The 19,094-nt window shown below is 32.5% G+C and overlaps 1 protein-coding gene across 1 annotated transcript in view; it reads left to right on the top strand.

Moving 5' to 3' along the window:
- LRRC7 (leucine rich repeat containing 7) overlaps nt 1–19,094 on the top strand; it is a 492,466-nt gene that overhangs the window by 366,530 nt on the left and 106,842 nt on the right. Inside the window, exons 11-16 of the mRNA XM_052637059.1 lie at nt 623–752; nt 1,740–1,855; nt 5,694–5,763; nt 7,669–7,768; nt 12,219–12,343; nt 14,361–14,609. Coding sequence (XP_052493019.1) covers nt 623–752; nt 1,740–1,855; nt 5,694–5,763; nt 7,669–7,768; nt 12,219–12,343; nt 14,361–14,609 — 790 coding nt within the window. The remainder of the gene's footprint in view (nt 1–622; nt 753–1,739; nt 1,856–5,693; nt 5,764–7,668; nt 7,769–12,218; nt 12,344–14,360; nt 14,610–19,094) is intronic.

The following is a 19,094-nucleotide window of genomic DNA, read 5'->3' as shown; positions in this document are numbered from 1 at the left end:
GGTATACATTATGAGCATCTAACTATAAGAGACACCTAAGTCCATTCTAGAGGAGATCAGTCCTGGGTGTTCTTTGGAAGGAATGATGTTAAAGCTGAAACTCCAGTACTCTGGCCACCTCATGCGAAGAGTTGACTCATTGGAAAAGACTCTGATGCTGGGAGGGATTGGGGGCAGGAGGAGAAGGGGACGACAGAGGATGAGATGGCTGGATGGCATCACCGACTCGATGGACATCAGTTTGAGTGAACTCCGGGAGTTGGTGATGGACAGGCAGGCCTGGTGTGCTGCGATTCATGGGGTCGCAAAGAGTCGGACATGACTGAGCGACTGAACTGAACGGAAGTTGTATAAAAGCAGACAAAACTTTTTGTTATTCTCAGGCTCAGTTAAATGACAAGTGAATTAAGAAAGGAGAAAAATGAACCATATTTATTTTACCAAATTGAGCCACTTATTAAGATATATTGAACCATTTAGTTGAACTGATAAATTAACTTACATAATATTAAGCAGCACTACATAAATAACTTTTGTTGGTGAATTTTAATATGTGGGCTTTTCAGAATTTTTTTGCCATCTGACCTTTTAGAATGTCTAACTAATGTATTTAACTTTTCAGTTTATCTTTATTAGAAGAATTTGACTGTAGCTGTAATGAACTGGAGTCTCTACCTTCTACTATTGGCTACCTTCACAGTCTTCGAACGTTAGCAGTCGATGAGAACTTTCTTCCAGAACTGCCCAGAGAAGTAAGGAATAAACTTGTTTCTATTAATTAATTTTTAATGACTCTGTTTGGGATATAAATTTTAGCAGGTGCATTAGCAGTGTAGCTTCATGAGTTGAGCTGTGAATGCGCATAGGAGTTATATATTTGTTAATCATTCTTTTTAAAATAACAAGGGATAAGCTCTTATATTTGACCAAGGAAATGCATTTGACTTAAACATTGCTTGCCAAAAATTGTAATAAAATAAATTCATGCAAACAATTTGTATATTTTGCTTTTAAGAACAGTTTTTAAATAAATTTGGAGATAATTATATTTCCATTTCTAAGTGAAAGTTTTAATGTAAATAAGTTTTTTAAAGTATCATGTTGCATAATATTATTTAACTTCAGGATCCACCAAAAGGGTTCATTAGCATTCATCTCCAAACAGGACGTTCATTTATTCGTGTCAAGAAAAAACTGTGAAGTATATTTTAAATTTAACATTTTCTATTAAATGCTTTCATAATCAGAAGCAGTAATCCATATATCATTGTCTTAGAGACAAAAGTTATAAATAAAAACAAAAGTACCATTGTAATGTGAAGTTAAACTAATTTTGCAAAGGAAATGTCAATAAGACTTCATTTTTTAGTATATTGATCTTTTATAAACAATATTATTAGTGTTTATTTGGATAGACAAAAAAGGGATTTATGAAAACAATGAAGCTGACAAGTATTCTTTTTTTTGGACAACTATTCTAATCATAAAATTTAAAGGAAAATTATTCCTTTTTAACACGTATAAGAATATGAGATACACATTGCCCTAATATCTAAAGGAATATATTATATAATATATTTTAAACATATTTTAAAGATACACATAAAAAATTAAACTGCACATATTGAGTCTTAGAAGTGATAAGGAAATCTATAAGTCAATCAAATCACCTCATAAATTATAAATGTTAATATAGAATAGTTTACACTGTGATCCTTTGCTTTTTTTGTTACCTGTAGATTGGAAGCTGTAAGAATGTAACAGTCATGTCTCTACGCTCCAATAAGCTGGAATTTCTTCCTGAAGAAATTGGACAGATGCAGAAACTGAGAGTCTTAAATCTGAGTGACAACAGGTATTTTTGAAACTTTTCACAATCTCTTTATTTTCTAAAAGCAAATTATTCCTTTTTATTAATAATTTTGGAAATTTCTCCTATATCTTATGAAATATATGGGATGCAAATATTTATGTAAATATGCAAACATTCAGTTAGAAAATAGCAGAAGCTAAATTATTTTTAAACTTATGTTTCAAAAATTATATGCCAAAACCCTCCCATATGCAGAAAGCATAATATTATGAAGACATGGAAAATAATCATAATAAAACTCTATAAAAGTTGATAATAAAAATATGTGCATAGGTATGTATGTGTGTACATATTTGTTTTCATATATACATTTATGTTTCCAGTAAATTAACAGAGCTATTTTTATACTGTCACACCACCAAAACACTGGTAAGAATAATGCCAAGAACCTAATACTAAAAAGTCATAAGGTTTGTGCATTATAGTAAGGGCAACCAAATGATTATTTAGCCATGTTCAGAACAGAATGGACAAAGAAAGAACAGGTTATCTTCTTGTGACTAAAGTGTTACATTGTTGAACAGGCAGAAAGAAAAGGTGAAAATGCAATTCATCTTTATCTCTACCACAAATGTTCTCAAATAGCAAAGGACAAAAATCAATATTGACTAAAAATAACTGTGAAAAAGATAAAGTGGTGATGGAATATAACAGACTACTTGAACTCTGTGTTTTCATTACGTTTCAGTCAGACAAATGATAATATTAGAAGCTGAGACTGCAACAAAACTATCAAAGATTAGCTTTTATGGAATCATGGAGAATGTTTAGATTCTAAAGTTTCAGTGAGTGTAGGAGTTGTTATTTGTTAGTAACTCAATAATTGGAAAAGGAAATGGCAACCCACTCCAGTATTTTTGCCTAAAGAATCCCGTGGACAGGGGAGCCTGGTGGGCTGCTGTCCATGGGGTCGCACAGAGTCGGACACGACTGAAGCAACTTTTTAGCATGCATGCATGCACTGGAGAAGAAAATGGCAACCCACTCCAGTATTCTTGCCTGGAGAATCACAGGGACAGAAGAACCTGGCGGGTTGCTGTCTATGGGTTGCACAGAGTCAGACATGACTGAAGCGACTTAGCAGCAGCAGCAGCAGCTCAATAATATTTTCATGTAAAGAATTAAACATTTTTTTTAAGCTTTGGAATTTTATTTTTAAAATCAAGCTGACCAAGAAGCTTCATAACTTGCTGCAACAAGAGTAATTCATTTCAAATCAACCCATTTCTTGTTTTGATTCTTTGACAGGAAAGTGAAGTAGATGCATTAAATATTGTGCTCAACTTTCAGTAAGACATTTTTCAGAATTTTCTAATTATATTCTTGTGAACAATATTATAAATACACTTATAGAGAGATTATAGGAAGATGGGTTCCAGTGGGTTCAATTACAGTCCTCAATGGAATCAAGTTCCATTATTGTCAAACTGGAGGAAGAGTTTTCATGATGAGCTGGAAGTTTTTCCTAAATTCTTGGTCCATTCAAATTTTATACATGAATAATTCACACAATATGGAAAATATGCTTATAAAATATTTAAGTGAACTGTAGTTAAGACTACTAATGCAATTATTTATCCAACAAATATAGCATATGTGAGTGCTTACCATGGGACAGTACACTGCTAAAAGCTAGTGCAAAATATATTAATAAAACATTGAGAATCTCATAATACTAGGAATTTAAGTACTTCATCAGGTCAGAAATATAAGCCAATCTATCTCCTAATACAGTGATTGGAACATAATATAGAACCAAACTAATATTTTGAGACTGATGAATTAATCAGTGAATTTTTTTTAATTTTGGAGAGTATAGTTGCTTACAACTATACTATTGTGCAATAAATGAATCTTAACCTGAGATTAAAATTAATATTCAGTCAAAGCTGAGGCAAAAGTTGAATATCACTATCAGAGAATAAACTGCTTGAATAAAAGATTAAATATTGCATGTTATTTAAAAGTCATGATTACTCCAATTTTATATTCTCAATACAATAAATTTTAGAAGTTTGTCATTACAGTTAAGGAACAATGATTCATTTATATTATCAACTATAGGATTGCTCCTGTGATCGATTTACTGGACAGTTATAATACTAAATAAAGCCTCACTTTCAATGGTGGTCAGAGGAAGAGGGAAAAAAAATATGGGTAACATCTTCTCTGACAGTTTCTTTCCATATTCTACTTTTATGATTTGCCTGATGATTTATCATGGATATTGTAAATGATTCTGGAGAGTTATCCCCTCTTGTAATTTTGATGTGGCAGAATGGATATTTTACTTTTAATTCATCTCCACATGATGTAAAAACTTCTCATAGCATCTTACTTTATAATTTCCAACTTAAACTAAATAACTAAAATTAGCAATAGCTTTTATGGGCAGTTTGGTTTAATGTTATAAATGCTAGTATAATAATTATATTAATAAATAATTACGATATAATTTGATCTCTTATTCTTTATATTCTTATGTTTTATAAGTACCTATTAGCTGAGCAAGGTCATTATATCCTTCCTAAAGTTTCCCAGCCAATGCACACTCTGTTGATACGTTTATAGGCTTGTCAATATCTTTTCATATTTGTTAAATTATTTAATAGTGCCTTTGGAGATACAATTAACTGCTTCCAAAATCCTTATTCATTATTTTGACATTTTCTATCTTTGTTATCAAAATATATTTATTCAGCATTTTGTTGATAGAATTCCAACCTATTAAAGATTTAACAGAAATTTTCATTCCAAGTCTTATCTAAAATGTTTGTCTGTATTCAAAAGTGAACATGCAGAAAGTAAGAATAAATTCACTGGTGTGCCTTGTTTGTATTATTCACTGTGCTGACTAGCTATGATGGTAATTCATGTAATAACAATATATTGATCATGCACAATTCAGGTATATCTTATTTATCTTGAAGTAAGCAATTGGTGATTTGACCCTCCACAGGCTGAAGCCAAAGCTTAATAGATAATTTTGATTGAATACAATTTCATATACCTTAAAATGCTATTTTTAAAGATTGCCTCTTTGAATATCTACTAAATGATGTATACAGGGTGGAAGAACAAAAGGACACACTTTTAGGAATCAATATATGTTGATGTATGGCAAAACCAATACAATATTGTAAAGTAAAAAAAAATAAAAATAAATGTTTTACCATCTTAAAAAAAATTCAGAGCTGTAAATTCATTTAGTAATAAGATGGAAAGGCCCTTGCCCTCGTAGAGTCTAGAGTTTTAAAGAGATATTAAACAGTAACCGTAAAAAAAAATAACTACAAAAATAAATATTGTAGATAATATCAAACTGTGATATATCTATGAAGTAAAAGTGCTTTGAGACTAGATTGGGGAAAGAAATTTAAGTGAGGAGTCAAGAAAAGCTTCTTGCAGAAACTGGCATTTCAGCTGACTAGAGAATCTGTGGAATTTTAGTTAAGTGAAGTATGGAAAAAAGAGTATTCCAGGCAGAGAAAGGAGCTTGGCTCTTCCTGGGAATAGGCTGATTGAAGGCCAGTGGCACTGGCAGGACTGTCCGAAAAAGACTAGCAAAAAAGCTGTGGAGAGGTTTGAGGGGACCAGATCTTAGAGGGTCTGACGATGCATGGTAACAGTTCTGGGTTTTATCCTATCATTTGAAGAGTTGTAGCCTCAAGATTTTCACTTTTAAATGATTCCTCAGGCTACTCAGAAGAGAAAAAAGTGACGAGAAGAATGAAATAAATGTTATAGTATTTTAAATAACTTCATTAAATGATCTTTATCCATCTTCACCCATTCTATTAAAAATTTCTTGTTTTTGCAGATTGAAGAATTTACCATTCTCATTTACCAAACTGAAGGAGCTTGCAGCTTTGTGGCTTTCTGACAATCAGGTAACATTTTTTTATTACCTGATTTATTTTGTTTATTAAAATGAACTATAATTAAAATGTTGAATTACTAATTTATTTGCAATACATACCTTTGACAATTACTACAAAATATAGATTTTTTATCCCCTGGAGGAGAGATTTTTATAAGGGTAACAATTCAAATAGGTATTCCATTCCTATGGACAAACAATAGTATAATTCTCATCCCTTTAAAATACGTCAATTTAGTGTCTACTTCCCTCTCAGAAATCTAATACACAAAAATGATCATTTTTCTAAGTGATACATACATGTCCTTAGAGGATGTACTTTAATTATACCTCTGAAGGTAAAGAATAAGAAATCATTACTGCAATCCCCATAAGAGGGAGTTACTATCCTCCATGTTCGTTTTTTTCCATGCTTTTAATTATAGTCAACTTAATTCTAAAAATGTATTCAAAAATATTGTGATACCTTTTGTTGCTCTTATCAATACTTTCTGTGAAATTGCTATGATATTAATTCTTACACTTATGAAATTAGATTATAACTGAATCAGTAATTTGAGTGTTCATGAATAATTTTATTAACTGGAAAGTAAAAATAGTCGAAACCATCTGATTTACCACCACAAAAACTAGTGATAGACCATTTGGACATACTTTGTTTTCTTTTGGCTTTTCCTTGTAATCTTAAAATTTTAAAATATCCTACCCCAAAATATAAATTCTTGGATTTAGTTTGTTGTGATTATTTTCTGAGCATAAAAGTGACATTACCAGTAAATGAATTGTTCAGACATAAGTATTGGGCAATTTTTGTAAAAAATTAAACCTCTGCAAAATGTTATGTAAGTGTGAGAATAATGTTTATACTCCTACAGTCATTACAGCATTTTCTTCCCATCTACTAAGTAAAAAATTAGATTGTCAGTCAAATTCAAGTCATCAATGAACTGTAGATTTTTCAAATCATCAGTATACCATTATAAAATAAATCATTTCTGGAATCAATATGAACTATGCTAATGGAACAGTCTTTTCTACAGTCTTACATTGTAAAAAATAATAATAATAATATCAGGATTTATATTCTTGTGGAAGAATGAACAGAACAGTGGCTGCATCATTTAAATTTTATTTAGAACAGTGATTTAATGTTTTGACTCAGTTTCATGAGACAAGTTGGCATCCTAAATTGCCATTGTACTTCACTCTTATTAATAAATGTCATGAAAAAAGCGTAAACTATTAAACAATATCATTATTCTCAATGTTTATATTTTGTATTTAAAATCAAAGTTCTAAAAACCTTCAAAAATTGTATTTCTGCAATAAAATTAATATAGAGAATTAAATGTTATTATCCATAGGTAAATTCTTTGTGATATATCAGATACAAGGAGAGTTGCTTATGTATATGCAGACTTTGTCTTTGGTTACAAAAATCTCTTAAAAGTAAATGCTTATGTTTTAACTTAATTGAATTCATAGATGATCTTGTATAGTATGAACTTAATAGCAAATTCCATTTGCCTTTTTAAGGCAACAGTTAATGAACATATAGAACTATACCAAAAGTTTACTTAGTTGAAACAGTTTAACACATTTTGGTCTCTTCAAGGTAAAAACAGGTATTATTCAATAAAGATGAATAGGTTTTGAAAAAGAATATAATAAAGAAAAAGAAAATCTCACTATGAAACCCTTATAATTTCAAAATATTCCTCTACAGTAGTCTTATTTTATCTTACATTTTATTTTTTTGTTATTTTTCCCTACTTTTCTTTTAATTGTTCATTCAACACAGTGAGGCCAGACTGTTGACCTCTATCTTATAGCCAGACTGTTGACCTCTATCTTATATAAAAGAAATATTCTTTATATTTCTAATATTAATCTAATTTATATCCTTTGCTTCCAGTCCAAAGCCCTTATCCCTTTACAAACTGAAGCCCATCCAGAAACAAAGCAAAGAGTATTGACTAACTACATGTTTCCCCAGCAACCTCGTGGTGATGAAGGTAAACATAGAAATTTCTCCTATACTTGTATGATTATGGATAAAAGGGATTAATTTCATTCTAACTCTGGCCAATACTAGCACATGGCCATGCCACATAAATCATTTGGGAGCTAACTCCAAGCACAGATCTTATCTTCCATATAATAATATTTTATTAATAAGTGAAATTTCAAAAAACATAACTCTTCCTCTCTATATTTATCATGAAAATAACATTGACTCTTAGGAGCAATATCTTATCTTGGTGAATTGACAGGCACAAGACTTCTAACTAAACACTCAGTTCAGTTCAGTGGCTCAATCATGTTAGACTATTTGCAACCCCATGGACTGCAGGACGCCAGGCCTCCCTGGCCATCACCAACTCCTGGAGTTTACTCAAACTCATGTTAATTGAGTCAGTGATGCCATCCAACCATCTCATACTCCATTGTCCCCTTCTCCTTTTGCCTTCAATCTTTCCCAGTATCAGAGTCTTTTCCAATGAGTCAGTTCTTCGCATCAGGTGGCCAAAATATGGGAGCTTCAGCTTCAGCATTAGTCCTTCCAATGAATATTCAGGACTGATTTCCTTTAGGATGGACTGGCTGGATCTCCTTGAAGTCCAAGGGACTCTCTAGTGTCTTCTCCAACACCACAGTTCAAAAGCATCAATACTTTGGCGCTCAGCTTTCTTTATAGTCCAACTCACATCCATACATGACTACTGGAAAAACCATAGTCTTGACTAGACGGACCTTTGTTGGCAAAGTAATGTCTCTGCTTTTTAATATGCCGTCTAGTTTGTCATAACATTTCTTCCAAAGAATAAGCATCTTTTAATTTTCATGGCTGCAGTCACCATCTGCAGTGACTTTGAAGCCCCAAAAAATAAATCTGTCACTGCTTCCACTGTTTCCCCATCTATTGCCATGAAGTGATGGGACCAGTTACCATGATCTTAGTTTTCTGAATGTTGAGTTTTAAGCCAACTTTTTCACTCTCTTCTTTCAATTTCATCAAGACGCTCTTTAGTTCTTCGCTTTCTGCCATAAGGGTGGTGTCATCTGCATATCTGAGGTTATTGATATTTCTCCTGGCAATCTGGATCCCAGCTTGTGCTTCATCCAGCCCAGCGTTTCTCAGGATGTACTCAGCATATAAGTTAAATAAGCAGGGTGACAATATACATCCTTGATGTACTCCTTTCCCAATTTGCAACCAGTCTGTTCCATGTCCAATTCTAACTGTCGCTTCCTGACCTGCATACAGATTTCCCAGGAGGCAGGTCAGGTGGTCTGGTATTGCCATCTCTTTAAAAATTTTCCGCAGTTTGTTGTGATCCACACAGTCAAAAGCTCTAGGCATAGTCAATAAAGCAGAAATAGATGTTTTTCTGGTACTCTCTTGCTTTTTCGATGATCCAATGGATGTTGGCAATTTAATTTCTGGTTCCTCTGCCTTTTCTAAAACCAGCTTGAACATCTGGAAGTTCATAGTTCACATACTATTGAAGCCTGGCTTGTAAAATTTTGAACATTACTTTGCTATCACATGAGATAAGTGCAATTCTGTGGTAGTTTGAGCATTCTTTGGCATTGCTTTCTTTGGAATTGGAATGAAAACTGACCTTTTCCAGTCCTGTGGCCACTGTTGAGTTCTCCAAATTTGCTGGCATTTTCACAGCATCATCTTTTATGATTTGAAATAGTCAACCGAAATTCCATCACCTCCACTAGCTTTGTTCGTAGTAATGCTTCCTAAGGCCCTCTTGACTTCACATTCCAGGATGTCTGGCTCTAGGTTAGTGATCATACCATTGTGATTATCTTGATCATGAAGATCCTTTTTGTATACTTCTGTGTATTCTTGCCACCTCTTCTTAATATCTTCTGTTTCTGTTAGGTCCGTGCCACTTCTGTCCTTTAATGAGCCCATCTTTGCATGAAATGTTCCTGATAGACAGAGTAGACAGTGTCTGTCTTGAATCTATTTGTCACTTCCATTGTATAATCATAAGGGATTTGACTTAGGTCATACCTGAATGGTCTAGTGGTTTTCCCTACTTTCTTCAGTTTACGTCTGAATTTTGCAATAAGGAGTTCATGACGTGAGCCACAGTCAGCTCCTGGTCTTATTTTTGCTGACTATAGAGCTTCTCCATTGTTGGCTGCAAAGAATATAATCAATCTGTTTTCAGTGTTGACCATCTGGTGATGTCCATGTGTAGAGTCTTCTCTCGTGTTGTTGGAAGAGGGTGTTTGCTAAGACCAGTGCATTCTCTTGGCAAAACTCTGTTAGCGTTTGCCCTGCTTCATTTTGTACTCCAAGGGCAAACTTGCCTGTTACTCCAGGTATCTCTTGACTTCCTACTTTTGCATTCCAGTCCCCTATGATGAAAAGGACATCTTTGGGGGGTGTTAGTTCTAGAAGGTCTTGTAGGTCTTCATAGAACCATTAAACTTCAGCTTCTTCAGCATTACTGGTCAGGGCACAGACTTGGATTATTGTGATATTGAATGGTTTGCCTGGGAAAAGAACAGAGATCATTCTGCCATTTTTGAAATTGCATCCAAGTACTGCATTTTGGACTTTTTTGTTGACTGTGATGCTACTCCATTTCTTCTAAGGGATTCTTGCCCACAGTAGTAGATATAATGGTAATCTGAGTTAAATTCACCCATTCCAGTCCATCTCAGTTCACCGATTCCTAGAATGTCAATATTCACTCTTGCCATCTCCTGTTTGACCACTTCCAATTTGCCTTGATTCATGGACCTAACGTTGAAAGAGCAAATTCACTTTAATTCACCCAATGGTTAAATCCACCCAACCCATTTAAAAGATCAATTTTTAAAAGAAATTATTTGCTCATGAAGTTCATATTTACAGAATAATTACAATAAATGTTGTTAGGTTTTTTGTTTTTGTTTTTGTTTTGTTTTTACTTAAAAAGGAAAGTGAATCATTTGTGGATATTTTTCTTCAGATTTTGATCTACAGCAGTAGGAAAAGGAAAGCTTATTTCATACGTATTTTTCAGGCTTCAGTAAAAGTTATTTTTTAGAATTTATGAAGTAAAATCCACTATGTTTACATAGGTTATAAGAAGAATCTTAAGTAAAGATTATGTTTTATTCATGCAATTTTACTTACATTCTTTTTTAATATCCCTAGATTAACAGAATATTTCATTTTGAAAAGATATAGGAGAAAATGAAAAGTCTCTCATATTTGCCAGTTATTTCTGAAATCTAGCCTCAAAGATTAAATCCCCAATTTGATCCAGGGAATGAGGTTAGACCTAGTTAGGTAAGATGGGGTATTAAGAAATTAGCCTAATTTTTTTGGTTTTGTTTTCCTTTGAGGAGAGCAGAGCTGGTAACAGAAAAGTTGTCTTGAACTTTAAGCAAGTCACTTTTTTCACTTTTCATGCAGAAAACCAACTCTCAGAACTCCTTGCAATAAAGTTTTATATATAATAAAGTTGATGTGTTGGGAAAGAATTTAGCCTAAATTAAGTACTTTTATTGGACGTGAATTTGAGCAAACTGGGAGACAGTGGAGGACAGAGGAGCCTGATGTGCTATAGCACATGGGGTCACAAAGAGTAGAATATGACTTAGCAACAGAACAAAAGTGCTTTTATTGCCTTTTAATGTGAACTTCACAATAATGTTGCAAAGAAGATATTACCATTAACCAGCATGTAAATTAAAGATTGATAAGCCATTTCTTTTCCCTGTTAATTTGAGACATATTTAAACTAATTGAGACCCAAATGTTAAAGACTTCATTTCCGCATGTTTTTACCTAGCACCACTACATTGCCCCCCAACCAGACACACAAAACTACAACAAAAAAGTTTGAAATCTTGGGCCATTTATTGCAAAGCAGCGTTACATAGTATCTTTTATAACACCCTAATAAAGATTACTGATTACATTTATGTAATTAGTCACAGGACATGGAATAGAATCCTGCATTGGCCATGGAGAAGCTGCACCACTTTGAACAAGTCTCTCAAAATTCAGTGATAGTTTTCTCATTATTAAGTTGAGGATTATATTAGTATGACCATTATGCTGTTTTGCAAATTAAAGGAGATAATAGTTTAAAATGCTTAATCTAGCTCTCTCTTTTATCATAATTATGCTATGTCCATTCTCTACACTGGAAAACTTCTCAACCCCAATATATAATTAATGTACACTTAGCAAAGCTGAATTTGGGTTAAGATGTCAAAAGACTATATAACAAATATCAAGAGAATTTTTCCTTTTTTTTTTCTTTCCTTGTTTTTTACTTGCTTTTTTCTTTCTATCCCTTTATTTTTTCTTTTCTTTTTTTTTTTATATTTGTTTTTAGTACCTATCACCATTTTTTTTGCATAGTATACTAAGTTCTATTAAATAATAATTTTTGTAAAAACAAAACAAAACAGTAACACTTTGGAATCTAACTGTAGATTTCCAGTCAGACAGTGACAGCTTTAACCCCACACTATGGGAAGAACAGAGACAACAACGCATGACTGTTGCCTTTGAATTTGAAGAAAAAAAGGAAGATGATGAAAATGCTGGGAAAGTTAAGGTGAACCTTTTAATTTTTGTTTCCTCTTCCTTCTCATTATTTTTGTTTGTTCATTGTTATTATTCAGATAGACTTTGGGACTCACTGACTGACCTCTGCTAGAAGGTCAGATACATCTTCAAGTTTCACGGCGGTACTTTTCCTTATAGCAGGATGTGATTTTGGAAGCACGGCTGTGCTTCAGAATGAGGCAAACATCCTGACTGAGCAAATTTCATAAACCACCCCATCTTACAGAATAGCAACATGAGAGATTCAAGCTGAGAGAAAACAAAAAACAAAACTAACAAAAAGTCTGAGTAGTGGGCTTCACTTAATACCTTACTACTACATCTTTGAAACACTGAAATGCTTTTTTTAACCACTGAGCAAGGCAGGGCATCATTCAGACTGTATGAAGTCAAAATCCACATATATGAAAGAGCCACTGGATTGATATATTACATTGCATTAAAATTTTGGAAGGATCCTACGTTTCCGGAATGTTTAAGAAGATGTTATGAATTTTCTTAAGTGTGAGAACAAGTTTTTCACTTAGTGTGAATGTCTAATAGCAGGTAGTATCCCTTAAGGAAAATTACTTAAAATTTTTCACCTTAAAGCATATTTTTAAAAATCCTTTATTGGTACTAATCTAAGTAACAAGGTCAGAATTTTAAAATCTATATTTTTCCATTATATAAATTTGAAAATGTCAGAATTTATATGAATTACATTAACATCAGGTCTTCATCTAATCATCAGGGCAACATCTTGAATCTCTCATCATTTTTATATTATTTTTGCACTTTTTCCATCATGGATACTAACAGCTCTCACCCTTGGTGACTACTTGCCTAAGTAATTGTATATGCATCCTATTAATAGATCTGGATTGTGTGACATGTTCTTCTCTGTCTCCTCCTTCCCACATTTTCTAAACCTTTGTCTTGAACCAGAACACCATAGAACCTTACTGTAATTGACAAAGCCTACCTGTATCATTGTGAAGAACTCAAAATAGATTCCCAAATCAAAATAACAATTGTGTTAAAGATTTGGGTTTTAAAAAAATGTTTCTGAATGGTTGATTAGTGCTGTCTAATAACCAAAGAGACATTTTTAACTAAAACAAGAAAAAAGACCTTTAGAACATTTCAGTTCTTCTTGTAAGGATTTTATATGTTAAATCCGGAACCAATGGATGATGCATTCTATCCTGGACCTCTGATTCATTCTTTTATTTCACTGAATGTCAAAAACTACATAATTCTTCCTTAAAAAAAGAAAAAAACAATTCAAAGGCTCTAAGAAGAAAAGAGTACACTTATTATACTTTGATATACGTGTCAATGAAAGCATAAAATATAGTAAATGCAAACAGACATTTAGAAGCCCTGTTTGTGTGTTATGTGATCAGGTTTGATTATAATGAGAGTAGGTTCATTATACTTTAGAGTACATTTTCTCTATGTTTATTTACATTTGATTTATTTTATATATTGGGGAAATAATACATGTTTCCAAAATCTCAGAGTACTTGGTTTTGACTAATTTGAGTATTTCCAATGCTATTGGTTATTGGACAAATTAGAATATGAGCAAACGTCTAAATAAATCATCATGGAAGCATGATGAATGGAATATGCTGAAATCTTACATGAAATTATACTTTTCTGGCTCATTACATATACATTAAATTTAGCACCATTTTCATTTTACCTTTAATTTACATAAAATTTTAAAAGGAACTGCTAACCTATGGCATTAACTTCCAAATGGACTAGAGTATAATGCCCTACTTATAGTGTGCTTAGTGTAGTATGAATGCTGCCTTGTGTGAAGAAATTGAGACCCTGTGGTTTTGTGTGACACTGATACTGTTTTATCACGCAGAGTTAAAACTAATTTTCTGATGGTTGTTTTAAACACATTACCCAGAATGAAAAAAAAAATCAAGAATAGAAAAATGATAAAGTGAAAGTTTTGCTACAGTGCTCCTCTTTCTCCCAGAAAATGGAGATTCCTTCTCCCACAGGATCACTCCTGCCAAGCCCCCTGGGAAAGGGGCCAGCGTGGGATTACTCTCCAACCTGCCAGACTGTCTGGCGATTGCTGCACACCATGGGCCAGGTGTGATCAGCAGATCCAAGAAATGCCTGTCCCCCAGAATGACCCACAGCTGGCATGGGGTTGTATAAGTGGCCTCCAGCAGGAAAGGAGCATGTGCACTCCATTGCCAGTTGCAGCACAATCTACCACTCTTCCCTCTCTAAGTGGCAGACAGGTAGGCCTAGGTGTTTGGGGTAGGAGAATCCCCTATGTAGACGCAACCTTGGAACAGTGGTTTATGGGGTATGTTCTGCATGATGTGGGGTAAGAAATGTTGATCATCTAGAAACCTTTCAATTGCCAATGTTTGATCCCAATTTAACTTTTGTTCATTGACATCGGCAACGGGGAGGGAAGAACTGAGTCAGAGGGGGAGGGAACATCAATATGAGATGCCTACTGGTGGGATAGCTGGCATGGTTTTTGAGCTGGGTACTTCATTTTTGTTTATGTTTTTTTTTCCAAGGGTTTTCTCTTAAAGTGTGGGAATACCAATAGTTGGGCAGAATGTTGATGACACTATTGATGCAATCTAAATTGTCCCCAGACATACACACATTTTTCTGTAATATCAATTCTAGGAGAGATTGAATAACTAAAGCTAGATTCTTAAAACAGCATGAAATTGCAATTGAAATTTGCTGAGAGTGGATTTTGAACACAAAGATGGACATCTATTGAAAAGCATCAATTTCCCTTTAATTTGAAGGCACAGATAATGAGAATTCCTGTAAGAGAAGATTGGCCTGGAAATTCTGGCAAATAGGACTTCCTTATCTCAGTAGGTGGGGTGTTTAAGAGTTTAATGAAAAAGAAAATCTTAATGGGAAGTAGAAGAGCACTACTTTTTATAAACTTTATCATCCACATATAGTGGACTAGATTCTTATTCTGCGGCTTATATTCTTTCTACAATATAAAGCAAGCTGAGAATCCTAACTGAAACTACTATAGGTTTCCTTTCTATAAAATGTTCCAATTAATTTCTAGAATAAGATATTTAAAAGAACTAACAACCAAAGCATTAACTATTATTTCTCTTACTGGAATTTACAGTCAGATTATATTTTAATCATTATGTAAGAAAAGCATACTTCTATGTGAATTTGTGATATCATTTCTAAATCCCTTACTGTTAACAGTAATTCTTCATTGTCAAATCTTTGGGAGTCTCCAACATCTTGCAGCTACTATTTGCATTTACTGCACTTTTTTCAAGGTCTAAGATATATATAATGTTGTGAAACACTTCTATTTTTCAAAATTAAGATAAAATAACATTTCAGTAAAAATCTTGCATTTTGATAAAATGTATATGTAAAATGAGCAAATACTTTATGGTGAGTGATATAGACAATATTTTACTAAGAACATAACTGACAAATTTTTACCACCTATTACATATATCCCATATTAGAATAAGGGAATATTTATAACTTATATATTTAGAAATATGAACTACTTTTTTATTTGAGCTCTACCAAACTATAAATATAATTGTATTTATGATCATGTTTATTCATTTCAGAAGCACATCACACATGAGTTGGAAAACAGGCAAAACAATCTGTAAAAGGGTATAAAATATGCTTTTAGAGAGGTTATCAACATAACAGAACTATAAAATACTGTTTTCATTTTTAATATATTAACTTCATGTTTTAAACATTGACATTATCTTATTTAACTCAATAAAATTCACATTTTAGATTTATACTATTTCTTCCATAAGATTGTACAATATGTGCTGCACCTATACCAGAGAATAGCTCTGAGCCAAGTAACACTTGTGAAGCATAAGCTTTGGAGTCAAAAACCTGAGCTTGAATCTGGGCATTGATACCTAAATCTGTATGACCTTCAACTTACACCATCTGAACCCCTGTTTTCCTTCTGTAAAATAGGGGCAGATACTACAATGGGTTATGAAATGTAATTTATTATAGATTTTAATTGTTATTAATGATGACTTATTTATATTTAAATCTATTTGGTAAATAATAAGTTTTATTATTTATATAAAGTAATAACTAATAATAAATTATTTATCCTTATAAAACACTTTGCATAGTGCCTGGCACATGGCAGATATTGAATAAATGATATTGGTGCATACAACCTGAAAGAGATCCAGTTAGATATTATGGTTAGACATATATATAATAGATCTAAATTGCCGAAAGACTCCAGATTTTAAAAATACCTAAGTAGAATCTGATATTAAAAATAGTATCTAATCTCTGCATAGAAATTGTATATTTTCAAAGAACTTTCACATTTATCTTATTTGAATTCTGAATTAACTCTAAATATTATCATTACATCTACTGATTTTACACAAATAGAAACTGGTCAGATTTGTGGCTTATTATTTGTGGCTAGTTGGGGGTAAAATTTAGTTATTCCAGTCAATTCTGCTGGTAGACTAGCATATGGGAAGCAAGGACCTTATTGTATAGGTGGAACAATTCCAGATTTCATGATTTTCCACAATTTGGAGAGGAGCCTCTTTAAGGAAAAGAATATAAAATAACCTTGTAAATACATAAGTAGGGCCCCTTATAAGGCTTTGAAAGAGCCCATGAAGGTGATATACCCTCAAACAAACTTCTTTAGCTTCATGGCAAATCTACTCTATTTCCACATTTAAATATTTTTACAGAGATAAAGTACCCAAATATATTCAGTGATGTGACCAAATATAACATTAACTTGTTTATAAAATAACCAGAAAGTTTCAGCACTATGGCCATAAGAAAACAGTTATCTAACCGTGTCAGCGGAGACACAGCATCTTCAAAAATTAGATTACAGTATTCAATGAAGTATTTAATTCAATTAAGAAAGAACATGTCCCATCCCATTTTTTGCCTTTGATTCAGTTTACAAATGTAATTTTACATTGAAGATATTTTAAGATGTGTAGAATTTTAATTTAATGCCTTATTTGAAAATTACTTTTCATTCATATACCACCACTTATTAAAAATTAAAAGGTGTTCTTAATTGGTATACTAGGCGTATCATTTTATAATTTAAATTTTATAAATGTAGTTTTTTGACTTTTAGTCCTCTGATATCAAGTATTTTTAAACAAGTTCAATAATATAATTTAAAACTCAGATTGAATTTGTGATTAATATTTCTAATGCCAATTTAAACAGCAGATCCAAGAATGCATGCATCCCAGTGGACTTTGTCTAGCATGGCTATCATTCTTTTTATTTATTTAAGAATGCATTATAAAGTACCCTGAGAAATACTTATATTACACTCTAACAACTTATACTTTTTTTTTGGTAAAGTCTAATTTTTTTCATGGGTTATATTTTTTTAGATTTATTTCTATATATTATTAACTTCATCCTTGTTTCAGCATATTAAGGATTAAATCACATTTCAATGATATTTATACTAACAAAATTATCTGTTTTATAAGCTTCTAAACATTAATTGAAAAAATAATTTAATTTTAGTACTGAAGCGAATGTTAAAAATCATCCAGTGAAGTCTAATCCCAGTATTTAATATGGACAGTGAGCCACAAGAAAATATACTTGAGTAACAAAGTTGGTGGATTTGCTAAACTGCAGATGAGCAAAAGTGTTTGAATTCATATTTATAACCCTCAGATCTATACCACTGTCATAGTTTCTTACATTCCATGTGTTACATAGGTATGGGGGGATGTGTGTGCCCCACCATTTTTCTCTTTTAATCTCTCATTCCCTCTCTTCTTCCTCTTCCACCTCTGCTCACTTCTAAACCACCCTCACACATATTTTTAATAACACATACTCACCACAGTCACATAAATCATTCCATTTTGTAAAGTTGATTCTACTCAGATGCAAAAAGACATGGCTATTAGAATAAACCAAGCCAAGTAAATATGCCCCTATTTTTCCTCTTACTCCATTTTAATCAGCCTGAATAATTTATATCTATGCCATTTTAAATATATTTTAAGCACTCTGATGGTGGAATATTCTATATGGAATGTCTCTAAATTAAATGTGAAGAATAATAATTAATATACATGTATTCCTTAAAGTGAGATTCATATGCCAAAAATGAATTCAAGAATGGAAATAAATCTCTCAATAAAAACCAGCCAAAATTTACATATTTACCTAGACTATCTTAGACAAAGGTCTCAATTTTTTTTCTCTTTATTGTAAGATATAACCTATAATGCATGTTACTTTATTAGGGTAAAAGCTAACATGAAACCCTTTCTAAAGGTGTTTCTTTAAGTTATTAGCAAGAATTAGCTACCTACCTTTTGATGTAACATGCTGACTAACATAGAGCTGGTGCATATTTGATGATATTAATAGATAGTGTCAACTCCCCATTTTTTTCAATAAGTGATAAATCTACTTGTAAATCTTTTAGAGTCTCATTGCATCACCTGCATTGATATTTCAAAGATATATCTAATGTCAAAAGTTATTTATAAATAATTAAGATAGTGCAGAGAATAGCCTCTAAAGTATAAATAAAGCTGACAGTAACTTGATTAAATTTTTCAGAGATTACCAATCACTTAAGTGTTTGACCTACTGCTATTTCAACCATTTATAGAGTAGGTCTAAACAGGATAAAATCCAAAAATTGTTTTTAATCTAGAAGGGTGACCAGGGGTGGGGAGAAGCCC

This window comes from Budorcas taxicolor, chromosome 3 (genome assembly GCF_023091745.1).
Source record: "Budorcas taxicolor isolate Tak-1 chromosome 3, Takin1.1, whole genome shotgun sequence".
Taxonomy (NCBI): domain Eukaryota; kingdom Metazoa; phylum Chordata; class Mammalia; order Artiodactyla; family Bovidae; genus Budorcas; species Budorcas taxicolor.
The sequence above is the reverse complement of the archived record's forward strand: the minus strand, read 5'-3'. Positions and strand labels throughout refer to the sequence as shown.